This window comes from Scleropages formosus, chromosome 10 (assembly GCF_900964775.1).
Source record: "Scleropages formosus chromosome 10, fSclFor1.1, whole genome shotgun sequence".
Lineage (NCBI taxonomy): Eukaryota > Metazoa > Chordata > Actinopteri > Osteoglossiformes > Osteoglossidae > Scleropages > Scleropages formosus.
Window position 1 is genome coordinate 12,256,414 of NC_041815.1, and position 27,703 is coordinate 12,284,116.

Consider the following 27,703-nt stretch of genomic DNA (forward strand, 5'->3'; position numbering starts at 1 on the left):
CGGTGACGTAACTTCCGGGTCCCGCCCCTTGCAGTGTCTTGTTGTCATGGCGGTGGTTTAAACTGTCCGAATCACCCGAAACTTAAGATTTATGTCGTTTTTACACATCCGCAGTAAGTCAAACGGCGAAATAAACATCTTTAACATGTAACGCATTACCCTTGTGGATGATTTTCTGCATTAACCTGCAACCTCAGTAACCAGAAGAACGTCGTTGAAGTGCTTCAGTCAGGCTTGCTTGTTGATTAGCATTGAATTCTCATAAATAACTTAGAAATTCTGAAAACTACTCATCAAATTGCAAAAATCCCCTATATTTATTTATAACTTCTTAATGTTATGTGAATGGTCATTGTGATTTCAATGAACTATAAGTACAAGTATAAGCCTTAAGCTAAGTACAACAAGTTGTTTTCTGTGTTTGAACTTGAAGATCTGCCCTGACGCATCTTTCTTATGAATGCAGTTTAAGTACTTTGATCAAGGGAACAGCAAGAGTGGAATTCAAGCCAGCGTCCTTCGGATTGCAAGGTGATAGCTGTAACCACTGTGCCACGTTCGCAAGCGTTTATAATAAATCAATGTTCTATGTTCCTCACAGCTATGTTACCGGCATGGCTGCGAAGTTAGGACAGCAAAGGCAGGTGTCCTTTAGGGTGCCAGGTCATCTGAGTGGTTCCAGCGTTACTGTGGGATCTCCACAGACTCAGGTAAGACAGATGGAATTAAAGTTAGTAACATCCTCAATGGAAAGGTCGTAGACACTGATACTGCATTACCAGCTAGTATTCGTTGTGATAATTAAGAAGTACAAATTATAGAACAATTTGCGCATCGAAATTTGTGAAAGGTGAGTCTCTTGCCTTTTAAGAATTAAAGCTGTGTTATTATTTTTAATCTTTGTATTCAGCTGACACCTTTGTCTAAGGTGACTTACACTGTTAGATAACCAGCATTACAGTCATTTACCCTTTTATACAGCAAAGTGTTCTGACTGTATCGGTTTAGGATAAACACCTCGACTGCGGTATTGCAGCAGGAGTGGGATTTGAGCCAAGAGCCGTCACATTGCAAAGTGATAACACTAATCTCCATCTTATCTACTGCTTCTCTACCTCAGGATCACCCACCTATAGTTGCACCCCGTTCCGTTTTTTCCGATTTCAGATTTTTTACACTCCTTTGATTCTAATGTTCTCAATCACAGGTCAAATACTAATACTCTTCTGTTTTATTGTTTTTGTTTATAGTTGTTGTTTAACAGGGGCTTGCCAGCCAGTGCTTCTAACCGTGCGACTCGTGTCACCTCCCCATCGCCCATTGTGATCGAGAAGCTCGGGCCAAAGGTGGAAGCAGCAGTAAATGATGGGGAAGCCAGTACCTGCAGCTCAATGTGCTTCTCTGTCCTCTCGGAGGAACGGCTGGAGGCCGCTGTCAGGCTGGCAAAGAGAGACCTGCGGCGAAGACGACTGGAGTCCATTCGCAGCCCTACTCTACAACAGGAGCAAGAGGAAGAGATACAGAAGACTGGCAGCGTTGAACATCGACTGGTACACCTTCACTTTCACCGTTCTCATCATTTTAATTGTTTAGACTGTTAACCCTCTGTAAAATGATTACTCTTTTACAGTAAACATTGGTAAACGCTAGTACTAAAATACAGATCTTGTGTGATTTTTGGAACTGAAGTATACTTGACTCACATTATAGGGTTTAACGCCTGTCTATATGAAAAGTTGCCTAAATTGAATGACCAATTATGTGTTTCAAAAATTCTGCAGAATCATAAAAATTAATGGCTGCAGGATCACAAAAATTAAGCTACCGAATTTAGCCGATTCAAGAGAATGCTTCTCAGTACATTCGTCCCTTACATAATAGGTTTTCATGCAACAAAAAATTGCTATGATGACTTAGGAAAATACATGCAATAGGTCCTTACTTAAGAAGTTTGTTGGTCAAATGTGACATAAAGCGGTTGAGAGGCTCCTCATCAATTCTATATGTAGTGGCTGGTGTAATGTGTGCTGGCAAAAAATGGTTGACAAACCGACTTTGTTATGAAAATCGTGTGTGTGTGCCCTTGTGCTCTTTGTGTATTGTGAAATGCACTTTTGTTTACTGAGTTGTATGTCATTTTGGAGAAAGGTGTCTGCTAAATAAATAAATGCAATGTTAGTGTCAGTAACCTGACATTTGTAGAGGAAGGCAGCAGCATTTTTCGGAAGTAAACGTACTTGTAACATATAAAATACTCTCTTTTTTTTTAGTATTTTATTGAATTTTAGGCAACACTTTTTTTTTTTTTTTTTGTCCAGGAAGGTTTTTCATAATAAATAATAACAATTCAATATCTTCACAACAATAATTGGCTTCAGGGTGATTTTTTTTTTTTTAAAAAATATATTTTTTTTAAACTCCACACATTTATGTTAACTGAACCAATTCACATTTGAAGCTTTGGCATACAACAGTGTGCCATTACCATTAATGTTGTCATTTGTAGGCCTTTCTCAACAAGTGCATATATTTTTAAATGTTTTTATTGAGTGAAGCTGGGTTTACACTTCAGCAATCCATGGCAAACATGTGGGAGAACTGAAAAGAAGTGCTGCTGCATTCTGTTTGCATTTCCTTCCGTCTCATAGAATGACTCTTTCCTGGGTCCTGGTTGTCCCTGGCTATGCCTGGCTGATGCCACTCTCTTTTCCCAAAGCAGAATCAACACGTTTCCAAGGGAAAAGTTAAAGCAGCTAACCCAAACAAAGAAGTGACAAAGTCTGGTGCCCGTGTCAAAGTGTACTCCCCGCAGAAGCTAGCCCTGCCCCCCAGGCCACCTCACGGCCAGTCACTGCCAACTCGAGACTTTGACCCAGGCACTGAAGTAAGGAACCAGGAGCCAGATCTCAGCAGGGAAATACACCGGTTGCAGAAAGAGCTTGGGAGCTACATCCAGAAGGTTGAGCAGCTGGCTGACAAAGGTAGATCAGAGCTAGATGCTGATATATCATCATATATGGGGGAAATTGCAGTGGCTTATAGCCTTGGTTTCATTACATGTGTTTAGCATTGCTGTGGTATTGTTCAGCTTTGAATGAGTGTATCATATGTCTGTGTTACAGAAAGGTTGCTTGTGGAACCTCTCGAGCCAGAAGAGGAGCGCAGGCTGAAGATCCGCAGGCAGGAGCAGGCAGCACGCTCAGCTCGCATCATTTATACCCTGCAGCGGCAGGTGTTTTGCTCCTGCTTAAATATTGCTTTTGGTTTATGTCTTCTTCAGGCCCACATCCCAAAGTCTTTATTGTGTACTTTACATGTAACATTTTTGTGTGGGTTTCCTTGGGGTGCTTTGGTGTCATTCCACTGTCCAAAGATGTGTTTTAAGTGAATTGGAGACTCTAAATATCACTGTGTGTGTGTGTGTGTGTGTGTGAGAGACAGAGTGTGTTGCTCTGGTGCATAGATCAGTGATTCACTGTAGTTAGTGTACTGTAGTGTGTCTAGCATTGTGAGTCAACTAAGTACTGCATAGTGTTCGTTATAAGTCGCATTGGGGGGAAAAAAAGCATCTGCAAAGCGAATAAATACAAATGTAAACGTAAACATGCCTGAACTTGGCTCCAACTCCTAAAGTAGGATTTCTGCTTTCTTTGTCCTGTCCCAGGTGAAAGAGATCCAGGAAGATCTGGAAAAGTTGTGTTCACAGAAAGTAAAACAGTCAACTAAGAAAGTAAGAGGCTCAGGAGTTTATTTTGATTCTGTTTTAAGGAGGTCCAGCATAAAAGCTGACTGAATGATATGTATAAGGATTTTGCACAGCTCACCTCACTTTCAGTATCTCCCCTTTTCCCCAAAAGGGCAAAGCAGTAGATAGGTTGGCAGCCGCTCACAGAGGGGCAGTCAGAGCCATGCAGGTCTTTGTCAGTCAGCTGTCTGACCAGTCAGCAAACTGGATACCATCGCACTATAAAGAGCTGGGCCAGCTGATTCGACAGCTGTCTCTCTGCTCTGCCAAGATGGAGGTGGGGAAAGGCTCCTCTGTCCCCAAGACCACAATCGATATTTTGCACCAGTTGGAGGTCAGAGAATGAGCATAAAAGTGATTACAAGTCTTTTCTGCTGCTTTCAGTACTCTGCTTTAAGTAATAAAAATTAAATACAAGATTTGCTTATTTTATGAATGTACTGGTTTTTGGCTAACCTTAATTCTCATACCTGGATACGCTGTTGTACCCTTGGGGTTACCTGAATAATTTCTTTTAAATGCCCGTTTTTGTAAGTTGGAAAACTGTGGGCTCTGTAAACAGCATTAAATAAAACATGCTATTGCTCCTAAATTGATTACAGATAATATCCCTGTAAATAAATTTTATGATGCAGGTGCTCAGATAAGCAGCCTACCATATATAATGTTATCCTCTGCAAGGTTGCGTATGATTGTGATGTATCTTGCTGTCTCCCACATACTCTCAGGCCCTGGACTCAGTACTTGGAAAAAGGGACTTGCGAGTACGAAGTTGCTCTCCCCCCAGACAGAAGTCCCCCAGGGAAAGACGTCATAGTGCTTCCCCGCCCCGAGCCACGGGGAAGGTCCAGCAGCCCCACAGACCCATCCCTGTGAAAAAAAGGTTTCCAGGTGAGCCACTGACATGAGGGTCAGCTATTGTAAGACTGCCATTTGGATATTTAGTTTAGGTCTTGAACAACAGGAAGCACGTTGGGATTACAAAGTAACAAAAACTTATTTAAACACACTGACAAAAAACTTGGAGACATGCTTATTGCCTCACTTGGTATTGGAGTAAATGACAGGAGCAACATAGTGTAGAAAAAAGTTCTCATGCATGTCTGAACCTTCTGTTGTGATATTTTTTATTCCATCTGTTATTTTAAATTTAGTACAGATTATTAAATTCCAACTATGCAAATGCCTGAAGGCAGTGATGTTCATCAGCAGAGCTGGAATGGCTGTAATGGGGGTGGTGGCTGGTGGGGTATGAGCAGAGTGAGGAAACGGCATGGAGGTATAGGGCTGGATTCTCCAAGGCCTGGGTCACAGACCCGCAGTCTCCTCCCTTCTGCGATGTAGCTGAGCTGTGAGATAGAACCAGACTCTGCTTCTCTGACATCTCAGTGATAATTAGTATTTAGCCTGATGATTCAACTATTGTGTAAACAGGTTGATCTAGAGGTTTTCATATCCGCCTTTGTATCAAAAATAAGATGTTGGTTAGTCGATGTTTTTACTGTGTTCTGTTTTCATGCCGTTTTCATCCTGTGTTTTTTTTTTTTTTTTTTTTTCCTCCTCTCCTCTTCTTCCCTCAAAACAGTCAAGAGAGTCACGGCATCCCGACTCAGAACAGACAAATCCATGGCACCAGGCCGCAGTGAGGTGCTCCGGGCAGCACTGAAGAGCTTGATTCACACCAGAGAGCTCAACGAGCAAGCAGAGAGGCATGCACTTGCTAATACCAAAGGTGTCCAGCTACCTGACAGGGTAAAGTTCATGGAATGAGGTGAAATCATCTGGTTCTCTGGGTATATTACTTTTTTGTGTCATTGGTGCCAAGCAATTTTATGTTGCTCGTTTATGTTATGCTTTTTATTTGTAGTTAATTATGGTGATTCTGGGCAGCATGGTGGTGCAGTGGGTACTGGTTGTCCTCACAGCCCCTGAGCTACATGCTTGGAGATGTGGAGTTTGCATGTTCTCACTGTATTTGCTCTGGTTTCCTCCCACAGTCCATAGACATGTGTTTCAGGTGAATTATAGACTCTAAATTGCCGTTTGTGTTTGTTTGTGAAGGAATGAGTGTGTGTGATTTTTCCTGTGATGGACTGGTATCTCATCAACAGTGTACTCTGCTGCACAGTCTGTGTTTCTGGGATAGATCACCGTGAATTTGGATTAGGAAAGCAGATGCTGATTGAATAAATTAATGAGTACAGTTTTGTTAGCCTTTTGAGTAAAGGCTGAATGTAACGAGTCTTCATGGTACATTGTATCTGAATGTTTTGCCTGGCTTTGTGTTTCCCTTTGAGCAGCGCGCCCCTCCTCGTGACACGGGGTTCCAGCTGCCTACTGTATCATCCCGCTTAAAGGAGAGTCAGCCTCCACAGAAAGAGACAACTGTGCCGTGGATGCCTACATCTCCCCACGCCTCTCCACCGCGCAGGTACTTCTCTGGGGGGCTGGTGCTGGGGTGGATGAGTGTGACTGCGTGTCTCTGATTGAGTGTACTTGGGGCGGGTTTGACGGAATGTGGAATTGGAGTCTATGACATGGTAATGCTCTGCTTGTTTTTCCTTCCATCAATGCATAGCTCCCGTGGCAGAACACCAGGCAGCAAGCTGGAGCCACGATGCCTGTTCTCTTCTGTGCAGCAGCCAGCTTCCCCCAGGGAGTGTCCTGCGGCTCAGCAGGAGTCTGTACAGCAGGACCTGGACCCAGATAAGATGCGACAAGCCCGCAACGAAACCCTCAGGTCTGGCCCTGCTGAATTTCATTTGTCCAGGTGGACAGCTGATATCAGGCTATTTCTCAAGTGATCCCCTGAGTCCAGGCTTGACTGTAATGTCCTCTACAGCCGTAGGGCAGCCCTTGCTCCCTAACCTGTCAGAATCTTCTGTTCACATTCTGATTGTTCTGCTAGTTGCCAAGCTATTCTGTTAAATTTCTGTGTGTGTGTGCGCACAATCCCCACAGGCAAGCCTGGCTGGAAAAGAAGACAACACAGAGGTTAAAGGAGCTGAACCAGCTCAGCAGACAGGAAGCGGAGCACATCCTCAAACTCAGGTATCACATTCCTCAGCTTTCACTCTCCCTTCTCAGCGTGGCTTAGCTCTGAATTGCTGGTATTTGGGTGAGCTTCAGTCAGTTTGATCAGTCACCTAAATGCAGTGTGTGGTTTCATATATAGAATAAGCATAAAATTGTATAAATGTAACATGAAAGAAAGCTGGGTTCTTTTTGCATTTGATTGTATTATGAAACAAATGAAGGTTATATAATGAGTTATTATTCCCTGAACCAACACTAACTCCCAGCTGTAGGCGTACTGCTGCTCCTTCAAGACAAAAAAAAATTCACAGGGTGGGAAGGATGATCTTCAAGTCAAGCTGAAGACTGTTGTGACTAAAGTGTTTTTAGTCTAGGAACAAGACATAAACACTGTGTGTGCACATGCACACCTGTGTTCTGTGTCAATGGTAGGTCTCAGGTGCCATCCCCCACCAGCTGGGCAGAGAGCGCAGAGAGAGCAGCCCGAGAGAAGTTACGTCCACTTCTGGACCACGCCCAGGTCAGGCTGATCTTTAAACATTTCCACTCAGTGAACCGTCCAATGGCACATTGTCACCTTGGTGTGTTCAGAAAGTCTTTTCTCCCATACTGCACGCACATTGTAACTGTTTTAACCATTTAAGTACCAGTGACGCTATGATAAAGAACGTTTAATTTGCAAAGTTAAACAGTTACGTAGTGTGTGTTGATTTCAGTAATATTGCATTAAAGAACAAGTTGGGAAATTTTCTTGAAAATAAACATAAAAAAATTAATTTCTGCAACCAATTGTACAATCAGTCACACTTCAGTCATCCAAGTGCAAAGGTTCACTCACCACCGTTAATTGTACCATTTAAAGTGCAAATAAATGGTAATCTGTGTATCTGTTGGGCGCTATTGCTTTTGAACACCAGAAATGTTGTTCAGGCCGTTTTGTTGGCACCGTCGGAAGATTCTAATACAGTATCTCCCTTTGCAGATGTCTTTAGCCTTCTTAACATTAAAACTTTGTTTTCTTACACTACTGGAGATTTTACTGAATCAGTTCACGTTCAGCACCACGTTCAACAGTTCTTCTGAGATTTGCAGCTGCAGTCTCTTAGCTGCAGTAATAAGTCAGGAAAGGTAACTGCCCTGCCCTGAGCGTGTAGTGTGGGGTCTTGAATAGCTCTGTCTACTATAGTGATTGGTAAGCTCAGGTGAGCCAGGGAATAAAAAAAAGAGCTCTATGTGTGTTTGACTGACTGTTGCAGAGCTATAGATTGTTTCCTGCATGCCAAAATGTGCAATGTACTCAGCAATATAGAAGTACCTGGACATTTAGTTATCCTGAAAAAGAGTGTTTATATTGGATGGAAGACCACAGTCACAACAGAATATGGAAAAACAGAAAGGTTTCCACCTAAAATATAAGACAAATTATGAGAAGCCAGACTACAAGATGAGAAAGGTGGACTCAAAGCAGGAGAAACAGTAGTAGAAACATCAGTAATTTCTGATATGCACACAGTACCACACAAATAACAATGAGGACCTTAGAATGCAATCAAAAAAGGTCAAATGTGCATAAGAATACAAATATGACACGTAAAGGCATCCAGTAGGAGCTGAGCGTTGCCTACTTTCTTCTATACAGGAAATCAGTGATTTATACAACTGGAAGGGTACCTCGCTGAGGCATCGGCTGTCTAAGCAGGCTGCAGAAAAGGTGTGTTCTGCTCTCATAGCCCATGCTTGAGGGCATCCCTTTCATTTCCTTAAGACTGCTGTTGGTTTTGTTTGTACATGTCACCTGGTGGTCAGTGTGTTAGGTGGTTCTGTTATTAGATGGGGCTCAGTTTGGTTGTGGTTAGACGCATCGTGAACTAGTGGTAGGCTCTCACATCTTTTAGGCCGCTGCCAGTGCAGACCTCCTGAGCGAGGCCATTCTGGAGGAGCTGCTGGAAGACACAGCACAGGCCTTGTGGGCAGTTGAACGGGACAACCAAATTGAAGAGCTGGCTGAGCAGCAGCTTCAGGGCCCAACTTTGGAGAGCATGCTCTTCAGGATGGAGGAGATGGAGGTGAGGGTGACCAGGGCTACTGTATGACTCGGTGTTTACACTCACATTTCTTTGCCTAAACGAGCCAAGTTGCCACTGCAGAAGAATCAAAGACCTGAGGCTCATGCGTGTATTAACACTGTGTATAGAGTAACTCATGTCGTTTGGTGACATTTGGCTCTGGCCTGAGTTTGTTGACCTTTCTGTAAATCCTCTCACATTGCCAGAGAGACCAAGATGCAGTCCGCCAGCGCTTCGCACACATCTCGTACTCGGACCCCCAGTACTGGGCAGCAGAGGAACGTGCAGGTCAGTTAAAAGGATGGAGCCTGTGAACACGATAACCTTGGAATACAGATGGGGAGAAAAGTGTAATAGGATCGCTGTGTTTGGACAAGTAACATCATGGACACTGTAGGTGGTATTCAGCAGGATTAGTATATCGGTGCCCTGTTGGTTGCAGTATTTGTGGGACACTGTGCAATGAGTCCAGGTGCCCTGTAGCTGTGGTGATGTTTCCAATTCTGTCTTTTTCACCTCAGGACCTCCTAGGGCTGCTCCTGGCTGCATTCCTGGCTCCCCTCGGCCCATGCGACTCACCAAACCTGCTCTTAGGCAAGAGCCCGCGGTGGACATACTGCTGGTGAATCCTGTGGAGATAGGGTATGTGTGTGTGTGCTGGTTCCTGTCTTTTTACTCTGTTTACTTAGACACATCAAACATTACTTTGTTTTACATTTCACCAGTTTGTATGGATGTGTGATGAACCACATCGTGTCCCTTCATCATGAGCATTGCAGCAAGGCTCTTCCTTAGGCTTCAGTCTGTGAAATGTCTCTCACGTAAGAAGTTGCTTATTTATTACTTAGACTACTGTCGTCTCACATATCCTTTTGTCTGATTGTATTGTTCACCTAGCAAGTCACTGCAGATTCTTAGTCTTTTAGATTTAGTCTTTTTTCCAACCTTTGTGTATGGATTCATTTTTTATGTAAGCCCAGCTGTCTACCTTTGTGAGCAGCTAAATTCAACGGTTTCCCTGACTTCTACATGCAGACACACTCACACTCATTAAGTGTAATTAGATTTGCTGAAACTGCGTGGATGAGGGATGCACGTGGAAGAGTACGCTTTTTAGGCTTGTGTCAGCTTGCGTAGTTATACCCTTTATACACCTCATGTATTATGTGCTTTTGTGTAATGCATGTTGATCTGGATAGGAGTCTCAGTCAGATCACAGGCACATACATCAACACACAGATTCTAAATGTAAAAACAGGTGAGAATATGCATAACTAATGTGTGTTGAGTCATTGTAAAGTATGTATTTGTAAGCAGATGTTAAAAATGAATCATTTATCATACAATGCAAAACACTTGTTAAATTTATAAAAATTGTTTTAATGACATCAGTATATGAATTTATTTTAATGAGTTTTAAATCCATGGAATCAATCTCACTGCAGCTGAATAGTCTGAGGAAATCAGTCATTGGTCTGTTTTTCCTCGAAAGTAATGAAATGCTTTGGCATGTGAGGTCCAAAGGTGGACAGAGGCCCAGCAGCATCTGACTATTAATGTCAGGGTAAAGCTGGGTAGGACATTCTCTTCATGAATAATTCAGGCTAGCCTCTGGTGCTTTTACTGTGGGGAAAAAAATTAATTGAAATTGCTGCTGTTTTTTAATGCCTGTTGTGCTGCTGACATTTCTGGCTCTGAAAACATAATGAGAGGATACCCATGATGTGTAGAAGCAATATCGTGGGTAGTGGAGGAAGTGGAATGGAAGCACTTCTAATCAATAACCCAAATACAGACTGCGGTAGCCGTGCAACTAAAGTACGCTGTGTTATTGGACAGAGGGCTGGAAGGGGTCTGAGATCTGTGTGTCCTGTAGCATCGCCCAAGAAGCTGCATGTGTCCATGGTAGTGACCATAGTAACGTGATGCATCTTCATCCATCTGCCTAAAACATCTCATTTTGGTTGAGGTTCTGAGGTTCTGAAATGTTCAGTGTCAGCTTGGCTAGCATACTGACCTTTATGCTGTAATCTTGTATTTCACACCCACACTGCATTTTACCCCCCTTCCCCGCATTGTAATTAAAATGCTCTCTGTTTTTGAAGTAAACAGGAACAAATATACAGTGAGGGTGCGCAAGAACCAATTAGTTTCCCAGAGGGAGGAACGAGAAGAAACAACATGAAAAGACAAACTGCTTGTTATTCCCTATGACGTTGTGTTGCTCGGCCCCACAGAGACACAGGAGATGTAAACACTGTATCCCGCGGCCCCCCCGCTGCTCGCACCCCCTCCCATTTCTAGCCTGGCCTCAGCAAGGTGGACTCCCGGTGTGTGGCACCCTGTCCAGGGCCGTGGGGGATGTTTGCAAAATTTAATGAGGGAAATGAAAGGCTGAAGAGGAAGTGAGTCTGAGGCAATGTGAGCTATTAAAAAACTGGGTAAGGAGACACGAAGGGGACTGCCGAGTCAGTGGAACAGCATTAGGTGGCAGACGAGGCTGTTAGCAGCAAACATGATGCTGCTGGTTCCCATCAACTCTCTCAGAGTTTAAACCAGTCCTTTTTCCTATCTATCACCATGGTCTTCCCATAATCCCCCGTATACCTTTCTCTCTACAGCCTCTCCTATTTTTAATGTTCTTCTGCGGTAGGATGGTCAACAGGGAGAGAGACCATGAGGGGGTTTAATTAAGACTACATTAAAGGCTTACCGAGCACAAACTCCAGTCACTGTCCCCTACCAATCAGCCCTTTCTGCCCAGACTCCACAAGGCTCTGGTTTACATGCATCTCTACCCTGCGCAAAGTACTTATCATCATAGCTGGAAAAATGAGAAGAGCTCATCATATGGGAAGGGTCATTCCACTTTGAAAACACACAGACCAAGAGAGCTCCGAGGTCAGAATCTAGACTTACAGTGCATCAGAATTGTCTCTGGCTTGTTGGCTGCTGATTGGCGCTATACATCACCTCCTCCATAGTATTCAGTCCATTAGGGCATATGTCTGTAAAACTCACGGGCTTTCACTTGTCTAATTAGCAAACATCAATCTTGGTGTTGTGCTGATCGGCCAGACAGCGCTGTGTTGTTTAACGCAATTAGCTCTATTTGCCACAGGTCTGTTTACCTGTTTATTCAGGCGTTGAATTAATGAAATTCAATAAAGGACACAGTTCTCAAGTTTCAAATTTAAGTTTATTGTCATAGATACAAGTACCATGTACATGTATCATGAAAATCTTTCTGAATGCTTCTCCACAGACTATGCAAGGACAATTGAAATACTGCACAAACGAAACAATGACAAACAAAACGGTGTCAATGACAGTAAATAACAATAGCAGCAATGACAGCAGTAACAATAAATAATGGTAACAGTAGTAACAATAATGCCAGTTGACAGTCAGAGAACTCAGAAGGAGAGAATGAGAATGGTTAAGTGACAGTGTAATTTACCAATGTGCTTGGGAGGAGCAGTCCAACTCTAGTTACTAAAGGTGGCACATTGGTTAGAGTTGTATAGTCTTACGGCAGTGGGGTAAAAGCTGTTCCTGTACCTAGCTGTACGGGTTTGAATAGCCGTAAGCCGTTATGCAAATGGCAGGGAAGAGAAAAGTGCCTTTGGGAGGTGACTATGATCTCTCATGATGCGCATCGTCTTTCTGAGGCAGCGTGTGGTGTAGGTGTTCTCGACTGCTGGTAGCTGTGTGCCCATGATTTCCTGAGCTGTTTTGACCACCCTCTGTAGGGCTTTCTTTGTCCTGTATGGAGCAGCTGCCACCCCAGGATGTAATAGCCCTGTGAGGATGGACTCCATAGCCCACCTGTAGAAAGTGGTGAGGACTGTAATGGACATCCTGGCTTTCTTCAGACGCCTGAGGGAGTGGAGGTGTCGATGGGCCTTTTTGATGGTCGATGCTGTGTGCTCAGTCCATGTGAGTTTGGCAGTGAGGGTGATTCCTAGGAATTTGAAGCTGTTGACCCTCTCTACCATGTCCCCTCCTACGTAGATGGGTGCCTGAACCGTATCCTGTTTCCTGAAGTCAATCACCAGCTCCTTAGTTTTACTGACATTTAGAGACAGGTTGTTGTCATGGCACCACTCTGCCAGGAGGCTTACCTCCCCTCTGTAGGCCGTCTCATCGTTGTTCGTGACCAGACCCACAATGGTGGTATCGTCAGCAAACTTTATGATGGTGTCGGAGCTGTGACTGGCCACAGTCTCGGTCACATTCTTGTGCTGTTTGTCAGAAAATTTGACAACCAGACATGAAGCAGTCGCCTTGTACACTGTAGTTTCGTGGGCTTCTGCCTATTTTCTGCTTGCTGGTTTTTTATTGCGTCCTCACCATCTCTGGGACTAAGAGCATAGAGCATTAAGACGATAATGATGATGGGTCTTACAGGATTATCCGGGACTGCTCAAAGACCTCCGCACGCTCCTGCTGGGATTGTGGGAGCGGATGGGCTTCTCTCTTAGGCAACCTTGCTCACGAAACCTGATAAACACGTACTGGTGAATCTGAGAGTTATGTGGCTGTGTGTGTACCTCTTAGACTACATAACAATGTGTTTCCTCAATTTATATTTTTCACCTCCTGAAGACTCAGAGGAAAATCCATTTCCAGACTTTCATTAGATTTCATGATATTCTCCTTCAGCTACCGTTTATTTTATAAAACATCTAAGGTTAAGTATATCTTTAAACAACACATCCTGGTGGCATAAAATATTTTTCATACACATTTGTACTTACCAGGCTAGTTATACTTTTAGTAATTTCAGGAATACCTGAAGTGGGGCAGCTGACACTTGGAGAGATGCTACCTCTCTTGTTGAGATTTCTTAATCTTCCACTGTGAAATGCCTCATGTTTTTATTTATATATGTTAACCGGACAACCAGTTACAGTGGTGAAAAAAATGTCTTCTTATTAGTTACTTAACTGATGCATTTATAGTACTTCACTTGTTTCATACAGCAGGGTATTTTTACTGGAGCAATTTGAGGTTAAGTATTTTCTTCTTGTATGAGGTACTGCAGCACTGACAGGGATAGGATTTAAACCAGAAACCTTCAGGTTACATATCCAAGGCTGCCATGCCTTCTTTTGTACCTTAGCCAGTTGGTCTTAAAGACACTTGACATGTGTATTAGGATACCCTTTACTGGTCATTAATACTAGGGCCATTTATTCGTTTTGCTTCCATACAGTTTATTCCCAAAAACAAGAAGGGTTGAGTGATATCAGCTACTAGAATTTCCCATCGGTTTAGGAAGAAACTCACTGGTGTCCGATTGATGGCGTCCAGCTGACTGGACTCCCAGCTGACTGGTGGTGGGCTGGCTGATGTCAGACTGACTGACGTCCGACTGAATGGTGTCCAGCTGACTGGCGTCTCCCAATACTGTCGTTGGAATGACATCCTCTGTTACACAGAAAATCCGTTGCGGTGAAGTGCTACTGCAGAGGACGCATCCTGTGAGTGAGAGCAGGAATTTCATAAGCAACAAGCAAGACTGTATGGACATGTTGGCTGGTAGTGTGACCGTGGTGCTTTCTGTTGGCATTTTGATTGATTCAGGTTTATTTGGTCCCTTCATTATGTTATATCATCACCCTTTTGGTAGCCTCATGTCTGTCACTATATTTACACTGACACTGGCTCACTGCACTCTTCTGAAATATTACACGTCGCTTTATAGTTTATAGTCATCATCAGCCATCTGTTCACAGAACCCATTTGTGGAGGGATCCAAGTAACAAAATTTACTGTGTAAAACTTATATAAAAAAAAAAAAAAGTTTAAATGGCATTACTTCCACTAGAGGGAGTTGTTGATCTTACTTGCTTTCACTTTGATTCTTTTTTCCTACCTTTCTTACTTGTTCAGCTGCTTTTTTTCCTTTCCATCAACAGAAAATGGTGATTAGGGTTGCAGCTATGAAGCGCAGCTGCTGATTAGTGAGCGTTACTTATTCCATGTTGTCTAAGCTATCATTTCCAATGTTTACAGACTGCTGATCAGGCCACATCCACCTCAGTATTTGTCAACAACATACACCAAGATGAGCTGTGACACACACACACACACACACACACACACACACACACACGCGCACACACCCGCACGCTATGGCAAGGAGCATACTATGCACTTGGGTTCACGTTCATGCAAAAGTGCATTCCAGGCTCAGCAATGCTGCCATCCTGTTATGATTGAAAGTGATTGAAATTGGTTTGCTGCAGTGTTGACTGTGGTTATTGCATGCGGTGTTATGAAGGTGGAGGAATGAGACCAAGCTGTGGGAACAGGTTCGGTCAGAGCATCGTTATCATCTGATTGGTAATGGAATTCAGTGTGGCTATTTGGCCCCAACCCTCAGTCTCTTAACTTGTTTTCCTACTGTGATAAGGGTTTCAGGGGTTATGGCACTCCATAGATACAATTAGGAAAAGCATAATGATATATTTTTTTTAATCTGCTAGATTTGCTGCACACAGCAAGAGAGAGGTCTAGTATGGTCACCTCAGCCCAAATGAAAACCAAAAGTGGTCTTACAGTCCGGGGCCTCGTTTAAAAATATTCCAGACAGTTGCCTCGGCAGTTAATTGTGATGTATACAAACACTAAATAAACTCCAGAAAATACACTGTCCTACCTGTAAAGCTCAATGAATCAAGTATTGCAACATGTTTTTTGTCAGGAGGCCTTTGGTTACATTAATGTGAAGTGATGCTTTCCTTTTGTCAGCCACCTTGGTGCCTATATAGTAAGGAACAGCCTTGAGAAGAACAAAAGCAATAAACCTCTGAAGCATTTGTGAAACATTCGACTGTTAAACTGCTTCCCTGTCCCTTATAAATGAAAATGTAACAAATAGGTACATTTTTATTAGGTTTTTATTTTCTCTCTCTGTTCAAAAGCAGCCAGCAACATCAGTTTTATTGAACACGGGTAGCGCGTTAATTTCAGCCCTATGTAAATAAAGTGTTGTAATACAGATTTTGTCACTATTACCTCCCATGGGAGCATTTGAGTGTTGATGGGCCAAGCTGCTCCAGCAGAATGAGGTGTTATGGGTACAGAGAGCTCGTCCCAGCGCAAGGCTGCCGATTACAGACCGACCTTGTTGACTGTAGCTTCCGTTTTTGCGCTGGGTACCTCCTCTTCAGTTAGGATTAAAGAAACTGTCTGCTTCTCTCCCTCAATCTTATCAGCTCTTGTTTTGCCCTCAAGCCAGTCTTATCTCTTCCTTCAGCAGAAAACCAGAACATTACAACATTACATTATACTGGGAGAGTGTAGCACCTTCATCTGGAGGACTGGTGTGAAACATCTGTGAGCTGAAAGTTTCCTCTATGCAACACACCTCTACTTCTACTTGGGGGTCCAACTCCTAAAGCCTACCTGCCAGTGTTGTTCCTAGTTCTAGCTGAATTTAAGAGCAGCACGTCTGTTTTTTTTTTGCATGCAATAATAGAAAAGTTAAAACATTTTGTTTCTATCCACCTTCTATCTTACCTCCTTTTTGAATCAGTCCCAGAACACCCAACAGCTCTGCTGTAACCTCATTTCTTCTGAGTGCAACTTCTGATTTACCATCATCTGTCTCTCAAACATGTTTTTGTTTTTCTGACTCAGTTCTGCCTGAGCTCCTGCCTCTTTGTTGTAGCTGGACTCAGAGCAAAGGTCAGCAAGGTGTTCCACTTTTGTCCAGTCTTGAATCTTGCCTTTCTTCAAGACGGTAAAGAAAACAACCAAGAAAGTAGTTTAATGCCAAGTTCCTGTCAAAGGAATGGAAGTTTTGTACTGGTCATCGGTTCCAGTCTGTGTGTTATTTCCAGAGTTTTTTACTTTACTCAACTGGGTGTAATGGCATAGTCTGATTCCCACTGCCACTTCCCATAGTAACCTTCTACAGCTTAGTGTTTAAGCAAACCAGTGGACCAGAGCTGTGTCTCCAGTCCTCAGCAGCAGGATCTTGCCTCTTGAAAGCCAGAAATAAAATAGCATGCAGCAAGAATTTTGTTTGCACTGCTGGCTGACATTATTATTCAGATCAGATTGGCTCCCTCCATCCTGTTGAAGATGTGGAAGTGGTTCAGCAGAATGCAAGCTGGATGGAACAACTGCTTGAAAATTCACCACTGACCAAATGTTTTATTGCTGCTTGACTCCTGGTGACTGCTCTCTTTGCTGCAGCAAAACGGTTGGACAACCTGGGGTTGCGTGTAGATTAAGAGTCATACTGTTTATAGTGCTGGACAACAGGGCCTCTTGTAGCAACGGGAGTAAGAGACTACATGCAAACGTGGTGTTAAGAGGTTGTGCAGGAGGACCCATGGGCTGTACTCCTGCTACCTCTTGTCTAAACATAGCTGCAGGGAGTGCTGCTGCCATCTGTGAGCTGATTTGCGGTCAGAGGCCATTGTTAGACTAGGCACCGTAGCCCCCAGCTGAGCCCAGCTATGCCTAGGGCAACATTGTGGAGGAGGAGGAAGCGGGGGCTGCTAATCGCTGCCTCCTGCTTCGTGACCCTCAGCGCTGTTAGAAGGCCAGATGGCAGACTGTGGACAAGGGAGGACCGGGGGTACAAGATGACCACTGCGGTCAATGCCAAGACCTTTTCGCAGTTCGTCTCCATGTGCCACAAGCCCTGGGAACAGCTGAAACCAGGGTGCAGGGGCAAAATGTGGCTTTGTGGTTGATCTGTGTATTGATCCAGCACTTTTGGGTTCACTGACTTGCAGAGTTTGTTATTCATCCAGCAGCAACTACAGCGCCCATTTACTAAACCCACCGCTCACCTTGATCAAAAACCTGCACAAAGCATCTCCTCCTTGGAATCACGACCAACCACCCAGCTGTAGTCCACCTGTGCCATCTGTTGCTTCACAGTGTTCCACCTGAGACCTTCCCTGTGGACAACAGCCCCCACCAGATGCCGTCCTCCACTGCCAGCAGGATGGCGACAGCGTCGGCACACACCGGTGCCACAGTTCTCTCCCTCCCGACCAACATGCATCATAGCATTCTGCGCTACAGACAGGAGCATGAAGCCTACCTGCACCTGATATCCCACGAACCATTGGGAAACTTTGACCCCTGGACCATTGCTGAAAGGTAAGCATCTGCCAGACCATGCTGAGCGGCCCCAAACTTTGCCCAAAGGTAGATTTCCCCTTTGGTCTGCACTTTGCTTAGTCTTCCGCAGTTGTGTATTTGCACTGCTTGTATTCTCTGTCCTGTTTGCTTTGCGTCTGTCTTTCCCTTATCCTGCTAAATTTCTGCAATGGTTGTTAGTTCTTGTACACACTTTCACACTTAAGCCTTTGTTTTACCAGAGAATCTTTGTCAGAGGTTAGCCATAACATTTGTTACTTGTCTGTTCCATGAGTGATACAATAAATAGGAGTATTTGTGGTTAATGAAGTCCTGGTCCTGTAAAAAACACCCTTGTTATCATGGTCTGCATAATAAAATGCTAACTAAATCAGGACTTCTGTGTGTCCATTCTGGATCTCATTCTTCATCTGAATGAATACCCCAGTTGTTCAGCTGTTTTGAAAGTCCTTGTCCAGGAAATTTTTTTTTTTTTTTGCAGAATTGTCAGAAATTCTACAAATACAAAGGATAACTTTGAAAATCTCTTACAAGTGCCCTAAAGTCACTGGTAGCCATCGTAGGGTGTGACACAGATAAAGAACTACATAGTCCGATTTGAAAAAATGCATTATTCAGTGAGTAGGCAGATTCTTCCAAAGGGTCCCGTAGGAAGTTTTCACTATTTAATTTCTGTGAGTGCATGCTACCACATACAGAACACAGGTGCTCTGCCTTTGTCTCATTCATCTGACTAGAGAGACAGAAAAACGAGGCCTATAAATAAGGTTGTATAGAGACGTTTTGTTCAGCTTGAAGAGATATACTCTTGGTACTGGGATGCAACCTATCAATTAATGTGGACTCCACTATGGGGTGGTAATATGCTGTGTCCTCGTCAGAGAGGGGTCATATTTGATCCAAATCAGTATTTCATTAAGTCCCATCATCAGTGCTTTTTCCCTACATGGGATCAAATGTAGTGTCTTTCTGTCTCCTGGATTGTTTTTGTTGTGTAAGTTAGTGCTCAAGGGTGTCTGAGGTGCGAATGATCGGTCAGTTAATCTGAATGACGCTAAGCAAAATCTCCCCTGCGCTCTCTTCCCAACATTCCTAGTCTGGCAGAGGAGCTGCTGGCAGACGCGTTGGGGGACGTGGCCGCAGAGTTCCAGAACATGTGCGAGGAGTACGCTGAAGCAGTCTACACCTCCGAATTCCTGCAGCCGGCGCCGTCTCCGGCAACCTCACACCTGCCTGCCGGAGACTGACATTTCTGTGCTGTAATTGGCTTGGGTTAATTCTTTACTCTGTGTATGTGTGTGCTCGCATTTTTGTGTGTGTCAACTTATAAACGCAGCAGCGGTTGGACATGGTCTGAACACACTCAGCCTATACTGTGAGGACCTAACTGTACTCATAGTGCTGCAAGCAGTAAGATATCTGCCTTTCCACATAGCACTCGTGGGAATGCATTACTCTTCCGCTCTATTTATGTTGTAAATACCAATGCAAAAAGAATTGGGAGAGGCGATGTTGTTATGGGCTCAAAAAGACAATGATCTAAAAGATCTGCTTTTCCACATGTGCTGTTATCTGTCATACGAGGGCACGATAATCTCTCCACAGGTGCAGCTTCTGAAAGAAAGTTTATTTTCACCAAACAAGGGTTCTTTATAGCACTGATGATGAAATGGACTACCTCAGAGCTGATTTTTCTGTTTGGTGCAAGGGCTCTGTGTCCTCAAATATTCAACCAACTCAGTGTACTTTCTCCCACCTTCCTCTGTCAGGTCCCACACCATTGCCTTCCCTCTGGCTAAATGGTCTTTCTTCCACTGTTGTGTATTGGAGTGTTAAATTGAGACTGTTGTCTATAGAAGTGCTCTATTCCATCCTTTTCAACTGCTTTCATAACACAGATTATACCCTCAGGGTCTGGGATGGAACACACACATGCACTTTTGGTGTGGCTTTTACTTCTGCTCCGTTTGACTGTTGTACACCTTGTTTTCTGTGCGTTAACGTGCGAGTGCTGACATATGTATTTATTATGTAGTAGAAATATATATTTTGAATAAACATTTTGTTTTTGGTCTGTGTGCTATTGTGGTTAGCTGGTAGTGTAGTGGGTAGAGCTGCTGCCTTTGGACCCAAAGGTTACAGGTTTGAGTCTCCTCTGCAGTACCCTTGAGTAAGGTATTTGCTCTAAATTGCTCCAGTGTATTTAAAAAAAAAAAAAAAATGCCTAGCTGTATTAATGGGTAAACAATCGTAAGTTGCTTTGGAGAAAAGCATCAACTAAATGTGTGTATTTATTTTATTGCTATTTGTTTCAAGCCCTTGAGCTGTAGGCTTTGGGGCATGGAACGATGGGCAAAAATCAGGAAGACATACGGCATCCTACTGAGTCTTTCTACCTGATGCAGTGAAATGGCTTTAATGAGAAGCGCTTCCACAGACGGAGCGTGGTGGTGCGGCAGTTTGGACCGGTGCCCGTTGTGTGGCGGGTCTGGGATTTGAGCCCTGCTTGGGGTGCCTTGTGACAGACTGGTGTCCCGTTCTGGGTGTGTCCCCTCCCCCTCTTGGCCTTCTAGCCTGTGTTGCTGGGTAAGGCTCCAGCTTGCTGCGCCCCGCTCGGGACAAGCGGTTGTAGACATCGGTTGGTCGGTTAGAGAAGCGCTTCCTCTCAGACCCTTCCCGGCAGGTGGTGAGGGCTAATCAGTGCCTTCCACCACCCTATCTTCCTGGCCCCCGCAGCTTAGTCCTCTTTCAGCCACTCCTGCTGCAGTCTCACTGTGCTGCCCTGGGGCTTGAGCAACTTTGCCTGGTATCTAACAGGGCAGGGATGGTGCAGAGCAGCAGTGTCCTGCTGTGCATATGCCTCAGCAGGGGGTGTCACCTTTACTGGCTTGGTAGCACAGGTTATGGATGTCCTTCTCGACAGTTTACATTCCTGTTCTGTGATGTGCCATAGAGTTTTACGTGAGGGGTTATGTAGCATCATACTTTACAGGATAACTGAATCCCATGTGGAACCAGTGCGTAGTCCTCATAATGGAGTCTGTCCTTTACAGTATCCTCGTGCGGCTGCCATTGTTGACTCTGGACTACAGAACTATCATTCAGGTCTCTGAGTAGCTTGCAGGACTATTGCAAAATGACTGGTTTTGGTTGTCAGAACTGTAAAGGATGCTATGGCAGCAGCTGTATATTTTCTTTCTCTTTGCTGTATAAGCCTGTAATAACTAGTTTTGCAAAACTGGACCAATTACAGCTTTTTCTTCCGGGGCTGAGGCTCTTTGACAGCACCAGAGAGAAATCCATAAAACATTATAAATCGGGATCCAGAACGTGGCTCCTGGCTGAAATCTGCCACACTCATCAGATTTGGAAGCTGCTGACTTTCATCCACTCAAGTATGTGCTTTTCCCTTACACGTGACACATCCGTACAGCCCACGGCAGCATGCGTTACAGATAGTTGACGCTTGCAAATGCCACGGGGTGGGGAGCATGGGGAAACTGGCCTTGGTGCTTCAAACGCTCCTCTGGATTTTGTTCCACCCACACAGGTCAGTGGATTGTTTTTTTTCTTTTTTTTTTAAACTCTTTATTCTACATAATTAACGCTAGTCAGAGAGCTGCGATACCCACCAGTGGTTCTGAACCCTGGTTCTGGTGTGTACACTTTCTGTCCACTGACAATGTAAGCGCTGGACTTGGTGAGTCATTGTCCGAATAGACCTGAACTAACCGCCTCTCTCGGTATGAAGGCTGGGAACGGCTTAGAGAGCCGGAAGATCTGCACACACTTCATGGACACTACTTTTACCGCTATCCAATCAGAGCTTTTTACTGATGGTGGTTACATGAGACTGCCTCTGTATCGGCAGTATTGGCAGACCCCTGGTGTATTACCCAGGCCAGCGACCAAACATGAAGTCTTTGTGTCTATCGCTATGCAGCGGTGGTTCTTTGACAGTCGGGACCCAGCCTGCGGACACCTGCTCACCGGGAGAAAGTGGACATTAACTAGATGGAACTGACACTGTAGAAGGTCATAGTATAATGTTTACAGGCTGACCTTTGTCTGGACCCTGGCTAATTTATTACCCCCAGCCCTGCCCTCTGTGCCCTTACTGTGAACATCTTGAAAGACGTAGGTACATCACCCACCAGGTTGTGTCTCTGACGGTCTGCAGTTGCTGGTTCGAATCCCACTCCTCCTGGAATACCCTTGATCCAGGTGTTTGCCCAAACTTACTACAATGAAAACACCCCGCTATTTGAAAGGGTAAATCATGCCAAGCACCGTTATTTTGCATAAGGCCTCTGCTGAATAACTAATAATAATAACGGACTTGCTGGACATGAGTGTCGCTGGAGGATGACAATCAAAGCTGCTTTATCACAACTAATGGTTCACTGAACTGGGAAAAGCGGGTTGGGTGGGGGGGTGACTAGCACTTATTACCATGCAGTTTATTAATTTTCTCCCCTCCTTCAAACCCTCTTTGCTCACAAAGAGTAACCAAGGGTTGAGGGTTCCCGGGTGGCTCTGTGTGCGCCCTGGAATATTTTACCATGCTCGAAATTCTTTTACAGGGGTAATTGAGAGTATTACAGTATTCTTTATGATGACGATCAGGGAGGTCTGGAGTTTACTCTGCTTTTGTACCCTTCGATCGAAGTATCCAACATAGTCAACTTAGACGGTCAAACAAAGGCATGGCGCGAGGAAGGAGCGACCACGCACACAAAGTTCATGCAGCACCAGGTGGCAGCGAGACTTCATTAGGCGCGTGTGAGAAACTCGCCCCCGAAAGCTGCCCACCCCCGCGCTTACTGAGTGTGCGGGAAGAACCCACAGAAACGTGTCGCAGTGTCCGTGGGAACGCGGTGCTTCCACAGATTGCGAGCCCACGGATCAGAACTCCCCGTCTGTGACACCAGACCGTTTTTTATCAAAATGATGTTGCGTGTACACGTGTGCATCTGGCTCCTGAAGGATCGACAACGGGCACGAGCAGAGCGGATACACACATCATGTGCGACACACACAAGAGCACGGGGGGGGGGAATGCGCGCGCACGGTGCAATAACTTAACCTTCATCATCAAGTTTAAAAATCATTTACCATTTTCATAAGTGGCTGCTCTTACTGCAACAATTACCTTAATCTATGTTACCACAGGAGAGGGATTCGAACCGCAAACCTTCAGCGCGTGCGGACAGACCCCCTCTTGACACAGCTGTCTCGCGCCGCTACAGCCGCTTCCCGCGTGCGATGCCCACACACACCGTCGTCGGAGCTACACCTGTAGCAATTTGACGCGAGTCGCATTAAATTACATTTCGGTTCTTTTCTTGATGAGAATTGTTCGTCACCTAGATACTGAAAAATTCAATCCTATAACAACATGTTCAATGAAAAAAATCAATCCTAGGCTATATATTGATACCGAGCACTGTGTATCTGATATAGGAATCATTTCTTTTATTCATCATGTCATGACATGTGTCTATATATGTATTTGCCCGTGAATTCCATGGCGTTTTGGGACATGTATGGTGCGGCTAAATGCGTCGCGGGTCCCCCGTGAGGATCACCTGACCCGCACACACCTTTTCCAGCCTGTCTGAGAATCACAGTGAATATCACGTGCGCCCTAAGAGATGCTCGCTCTCGAAATCAGAAGAGACGGAGAAGGGGCAGAAAGGAGACCCTTGGGCTCATGCCGCTGCTCACCACTGGGGGCGCTAGAGCGCAGGCGCCCGAAAGCGCCACTTTATTATCAATGCGATAGAGGGGGAGAGGGGAGGATCTGAAGTCTCACACACGGCGCGGACGCGGACGTGTGAAGTGCGTCTGTGACTGCGCGCGAGAAGCGGGCGCGCTGCCTCGCGAGTGCCCAGGCTGTACTGCGCGAGCTGAGGCGAAGCAAGAAATAACGCGACAGGCACTGCCGGGCTCCTAGACGCGAGAACTGAGGCGCGCTCCCGGTCTGGACGGACTCACTACTACTGACTGACTAGTGACCGCGAACGAGAGCGCGCAGGAGGGCAGTCGCCTTAGTAACCTGAGAGACGAGTGAATCGGGATGGCGAAAGAGGCGAGAGGTAACGAGGAAAGAGACACACCTTCCAGCGTGTGTGTGTGTGTGTGTGTGTGTGCGCGCGCGCGCGTTTTCGGAGAGGTGTGCTGAATTGTGTCAGTGATGACAGCTCACAGACGCTCAAGCACACAGAGATACATTGTCTTCAGTCACACACTCACACTCACACACACGACACGGGCTCCGTAGGAATGCGTCGTGTGAAGGAAGACCGGGTGTGTGTTGCGCCGCCGTAGCGCGACTGTTTCTGTGAGCCCAACTACTTAATTTCATTTGAAGTATTTCGCACCTGAGCCCCTTCCCTTCGCTTCGCTCGACCTTCTGTCGGCACTGCCGTCACACACCTCTCCGCCCGTGTTCAGCGGTCAGCGGCGCGTGGCTCTTCTTCTTGCGCTTCACACGGACACGCGCGCTCGCGCTCGCGCTCTCCTTCTCTCCGGCCGTGTGTCTCTGCTGTCAGTTCTCTTCGTCGTATCGTCGTGTGTCATCATGTGTTACTTGTGTACTGTGCGGTGTGTGTTGCCGTTTTTAAAGCCCGAGTGTGTGCGCTTGTTGGCGTGTGAAGGATCATCTGACCAAATCAAATGTGCCTTCTTCTTGAAGTAACATGACTGCTGAAATACTGGTGGTGTAAATACCGCGGCTTGGACATGTGTCGCTGAAAGCTGCTTGAAAGCACTCTCAGGTGTGTGTCACAATGTGCAGGAGTCATACTGTACATACTGTATAGAGGTCTGTGTGGTGCGATCATGTTTCATACTCTGTACCGTATTCACAGGTGTGTAACAATGTACAGGCATCATACTGTACCTACGCTGTATACAGGTCTGTATCCTGTGATCAGCTGTCATACTGTGTATACTGTATACAGGTGTGCACTGGACTGCACATGCGCTTATTAATTTGGCTGACACTTTTCTACACAGAAATGTAAAGTATCCAGCTATTTACATAGCTGGGTAGTTGTAAATGTACCCTGAATTACTCCAGTAACATTTATTCGCTTAGCGGACGCTTTTGTTCAAAGCGTCTTGCAGCGGATACTATGTAGTGTTACTAGCCCGCACCTTATTCACCAAGGTGACTACACTGCTAGATACGCTACTTACAAGGGGTTACTCATCCATGCTTCGGTGAGACACACTCACTCTGTGATACCCACACACTAAATACCTTGTTCAGGGGTACTGTAGGAGAATGTAGGATTTGATTCTGTAACTTCCAAGTCCAAAGAGAGCAGCTCAAACCGCTGCGTTTGCTGCTGTGTGGCATACACAGGTGTGTATGAGACTTTGAAGGTCATCTGGAGAAGGGACACCCTTGCACGGTAGCGGAGCTGTGCTGAAGAGGTGTGGATCCGAAAGGAGGAGAGTTCACAGAGGATCGCCTGATTCAGCAGTATCTCTCCGTTTATGGTAGAGAGCAAGTTACTCTTTAGTATTGTCGCTCACCGTTTAACAGCATTCTTCCTCAGGAATGCATATATCAACATGTTGGTGCAGAAAAGTCAGGAATTCCTGTAGTTCCAAGAACATACTGGCAGGGTGACACAGTTGATTGGAAAGGTTCTTGAGAGCAAGGGAGACTTGGCTGTGTTGCGGCTAGAATGCGTAAGGCTCGATACCACCCAGGCAGGTGAAGATGGCATTACTGCGGTACCGTGCCTCATGAGATCAAGAACCTCTTTCTGCATTACTACAGTGATTTCAGTTCAGTTCACATCTGTAGGCGCAGCATCCGAGCGGCCCAGAATTGAGAAGGGGAAAGTTATCGAGGATCTTGGCGATCATCTTTCCAATAGGCCACAAATTTGCGTGTGAAGTCAGCAAACGTTTAGTGTGCTCACGTACCAAGTGTGATGCCAGGCAAGCACACGTCAGAGCCTTTGTGGACGACTTGGCGCTTGTTACATCGCCGAGGCTTATTACATGGGCTAGGATGGGTTCAAAGCCAGTGAAGTCTAGGTCACTGGTGTTGAAGAAGGGAAATTCTACTGCTCTAGCATAGGGAGCACACTGATTCCACCCAGTTGGGAGAAGTCACAGAAGAGCCTAGGCCAGTGGTTTGATAGGAGCTTGCAAAGACTTGGAAGGGTAGCTAGAAGTAGTAGGTAAGTCGGGACTTCCAGGTAAGTTTAAACCATGGGTATATCAGTACGGCATCCTGGTGCAAGCCCTCAGGCCCCTTCTAGTTTATGAAGTCCTAATGTACAGTTGAGTCATTCAAGATGAGAACAAATGGTTACCTTTGCAGCTGGCTTGGAGCACCTCAAAGCTTGAGCAGCAAGTTTAGGGCAATATGGGCAGGGGAAGTGCTGCAGAACAGGAACTTGAATGATCCAGAGGTTGCTGGAGCAGTCATCAAGGTAAGAACAGGAAGCAAGTAAAGGGTGCGCTGGCTGCAGTGGGGTAAGCAAAATCACGGCTTCGGCACAGTAAGGTCGTGGGCACCTGAAGGCACAGTTTTGGGCAACATTTCATAATAGCAATGTGATAAGGTCCAGGGGAAGGAGAGGCATGAGCTGATACAGTAGAAATTGTGCGCAGCAATGGAGGATGAATGAATGGCCTGGATGGTAGGGATGCAGCAGCAGGGTGCACAAGCTCTTGAATGTAAGGTTTTGGAAGGTTAGCTCTGGAGAGCAGAGACTCACCGTATTAAGTTATTGATCCAGGCAGTTTTTGATGTGCTTCCTCATCCATACAACCTGTGTAGTTGGGGGAAAGTTGGTTCTCCATCATGCTTGAAAAGAACATCATGGGTGCATGTCCTCTACAGCAGCGCAAGAGCACTGAGTGACGGTTGCTTTAGCTGGCAGCAGGTGTTCAAGAAGGTGGAGATGGTATTTGGTCAGACCTGCTGGTGAGCAAAATGGACCATAGCATTTCTCAGGGAGGGTGCAAGAGCAAGGTCAGCAGCCAGTGCCAATTCAGGGATCCTCGTGATGGTACAAGACTAGCAGTTGATTGTTGATTGATTTAGGTAGGTTGCTAGTTTCCATCCACTATCACAGAGATATCTTTGAGGTTAGATATTGTGTTGCTCTGAGAAGCTTTGATGTTAGTCATCTCATTGGAGCTTATAGTTCCTTGGGAAGAACAGCTAGAATAGGCTTCTGAAAGAAAGGTGGTGAGGTTTGAGGAACCGGTGGATGGCTGCTGCTCAAAAGGCTGGAGGGCAAGAAGTGGGGTCATTTAAACAGGCTGCAGGGGGTTTGGGGAGAAATGTTTATGGGGCCTAAAGTATGCTGGCTATCATCAATCTGGCAGCAAAATAATGAAGGCCATGAGAGTCTGTACTGAAACTGTGGGGAGGGCATCTAGGTGGCTGTGGTTCAGGAGGGGTGAGCTGTGGGTTCAAGGTAGCGCTACCTGGACGTAGGCCAGGGCTTGACCTCACCAGCCCTGGTTGGATTGCCTTGCCAAGGGTGTCTGATGTTGACCTGAAACACCCCCTGCTCACACTGTATACAGGTGTGTAGATGGTGATTTGCTCCATTCCTGCATGTGTATTTTCAGTTCTTTAAGCTCAAGGTGCTGATGGTCTCCGGTCCAAGCGGCCTTGGGTCAGCATTCTCTACGATGATTTTCCACGTTACGCTGCCATCCCAGGAAACGTTTCTCATCCCAT

General features: G+C 45.3%; 2 protein-coding genes across 5 annotated transcripts in view; both read left to right on the forward strand.

The window, feature by feature from the left end:
* Nucleotides 1-28: 28 nt before the first annotated feature.
* On the forward strand, nt 29-19,989 carry kiaa0753 (KIAA0753 ortholog). Of its 3 annotated transcripts, XM_018748200.2 has the most exons (20): nt 100-113; nt 467-531; nt 602-710; nt 1,251-1,550; nt 2,720-2,981; nt 3,123-3,232; nt 3,665-3,730; nt 3,858-4,079; nt 4,474-4,636; nt 5,331-5,497; nt 6,046-6,176; nt 6,324-6,485; nt 6,707-6,796; nt 7,214-7,301; nt 8,421-8,492; nt 8,677-8,847; nt 9,054-9,135; nt 9,369-9,489; nt 17,755-17,979; nt 19,076-19,989. In XM_018748200.2, exons 3-20 carry the CDS (start codon nt 615-617, stop codon nt 19,224-19,226), a joined length of 2,679 nt encoding a protein of 892 aa, XP_018603716.2. In that variant the 5' UTR covers nt 100-113; nt 467-531; nt 602-614; the 3' UTR covers nt 19,227-19,989. The 3 variants fall into 3 exon arrangements, with proteins under 3 accessions (XP_018603715.2, XP_018603716.2, XP_018603714.2); XM_018748199.2 differs by lacking the exon at nt 467-531 and having other exon boundaries at nt 29-113; XM_018748198.2 differs by lacking the exons at nt 100-113; nt 467-531 and having other exon boundaries at nt 552-710.
* A 3,761-nt stretch (nt 19,990-23,750) lies between these two features.
* Nucleotides 23,751-27,703, forward strand: part of pitpnm3 (PITPNM family member 3) — a 66,822-nt gene continuing 62,869 nt past the window's right edge. For both annotated transcript variants that reach the window (XM_029255322.1, XM_029255323.1), the window contains exon 1: nt 23,751-24,077. In XM_029255322.1, the coding sequence (XP_029111155.1) occupies nt 24,059-24,077 (19 nt within the window). In that variant the 5' untranslated portion in view covers nt 23,751-24,058. The remainder of the gene's footprint in view (nt 24,078-27,703) is intronic.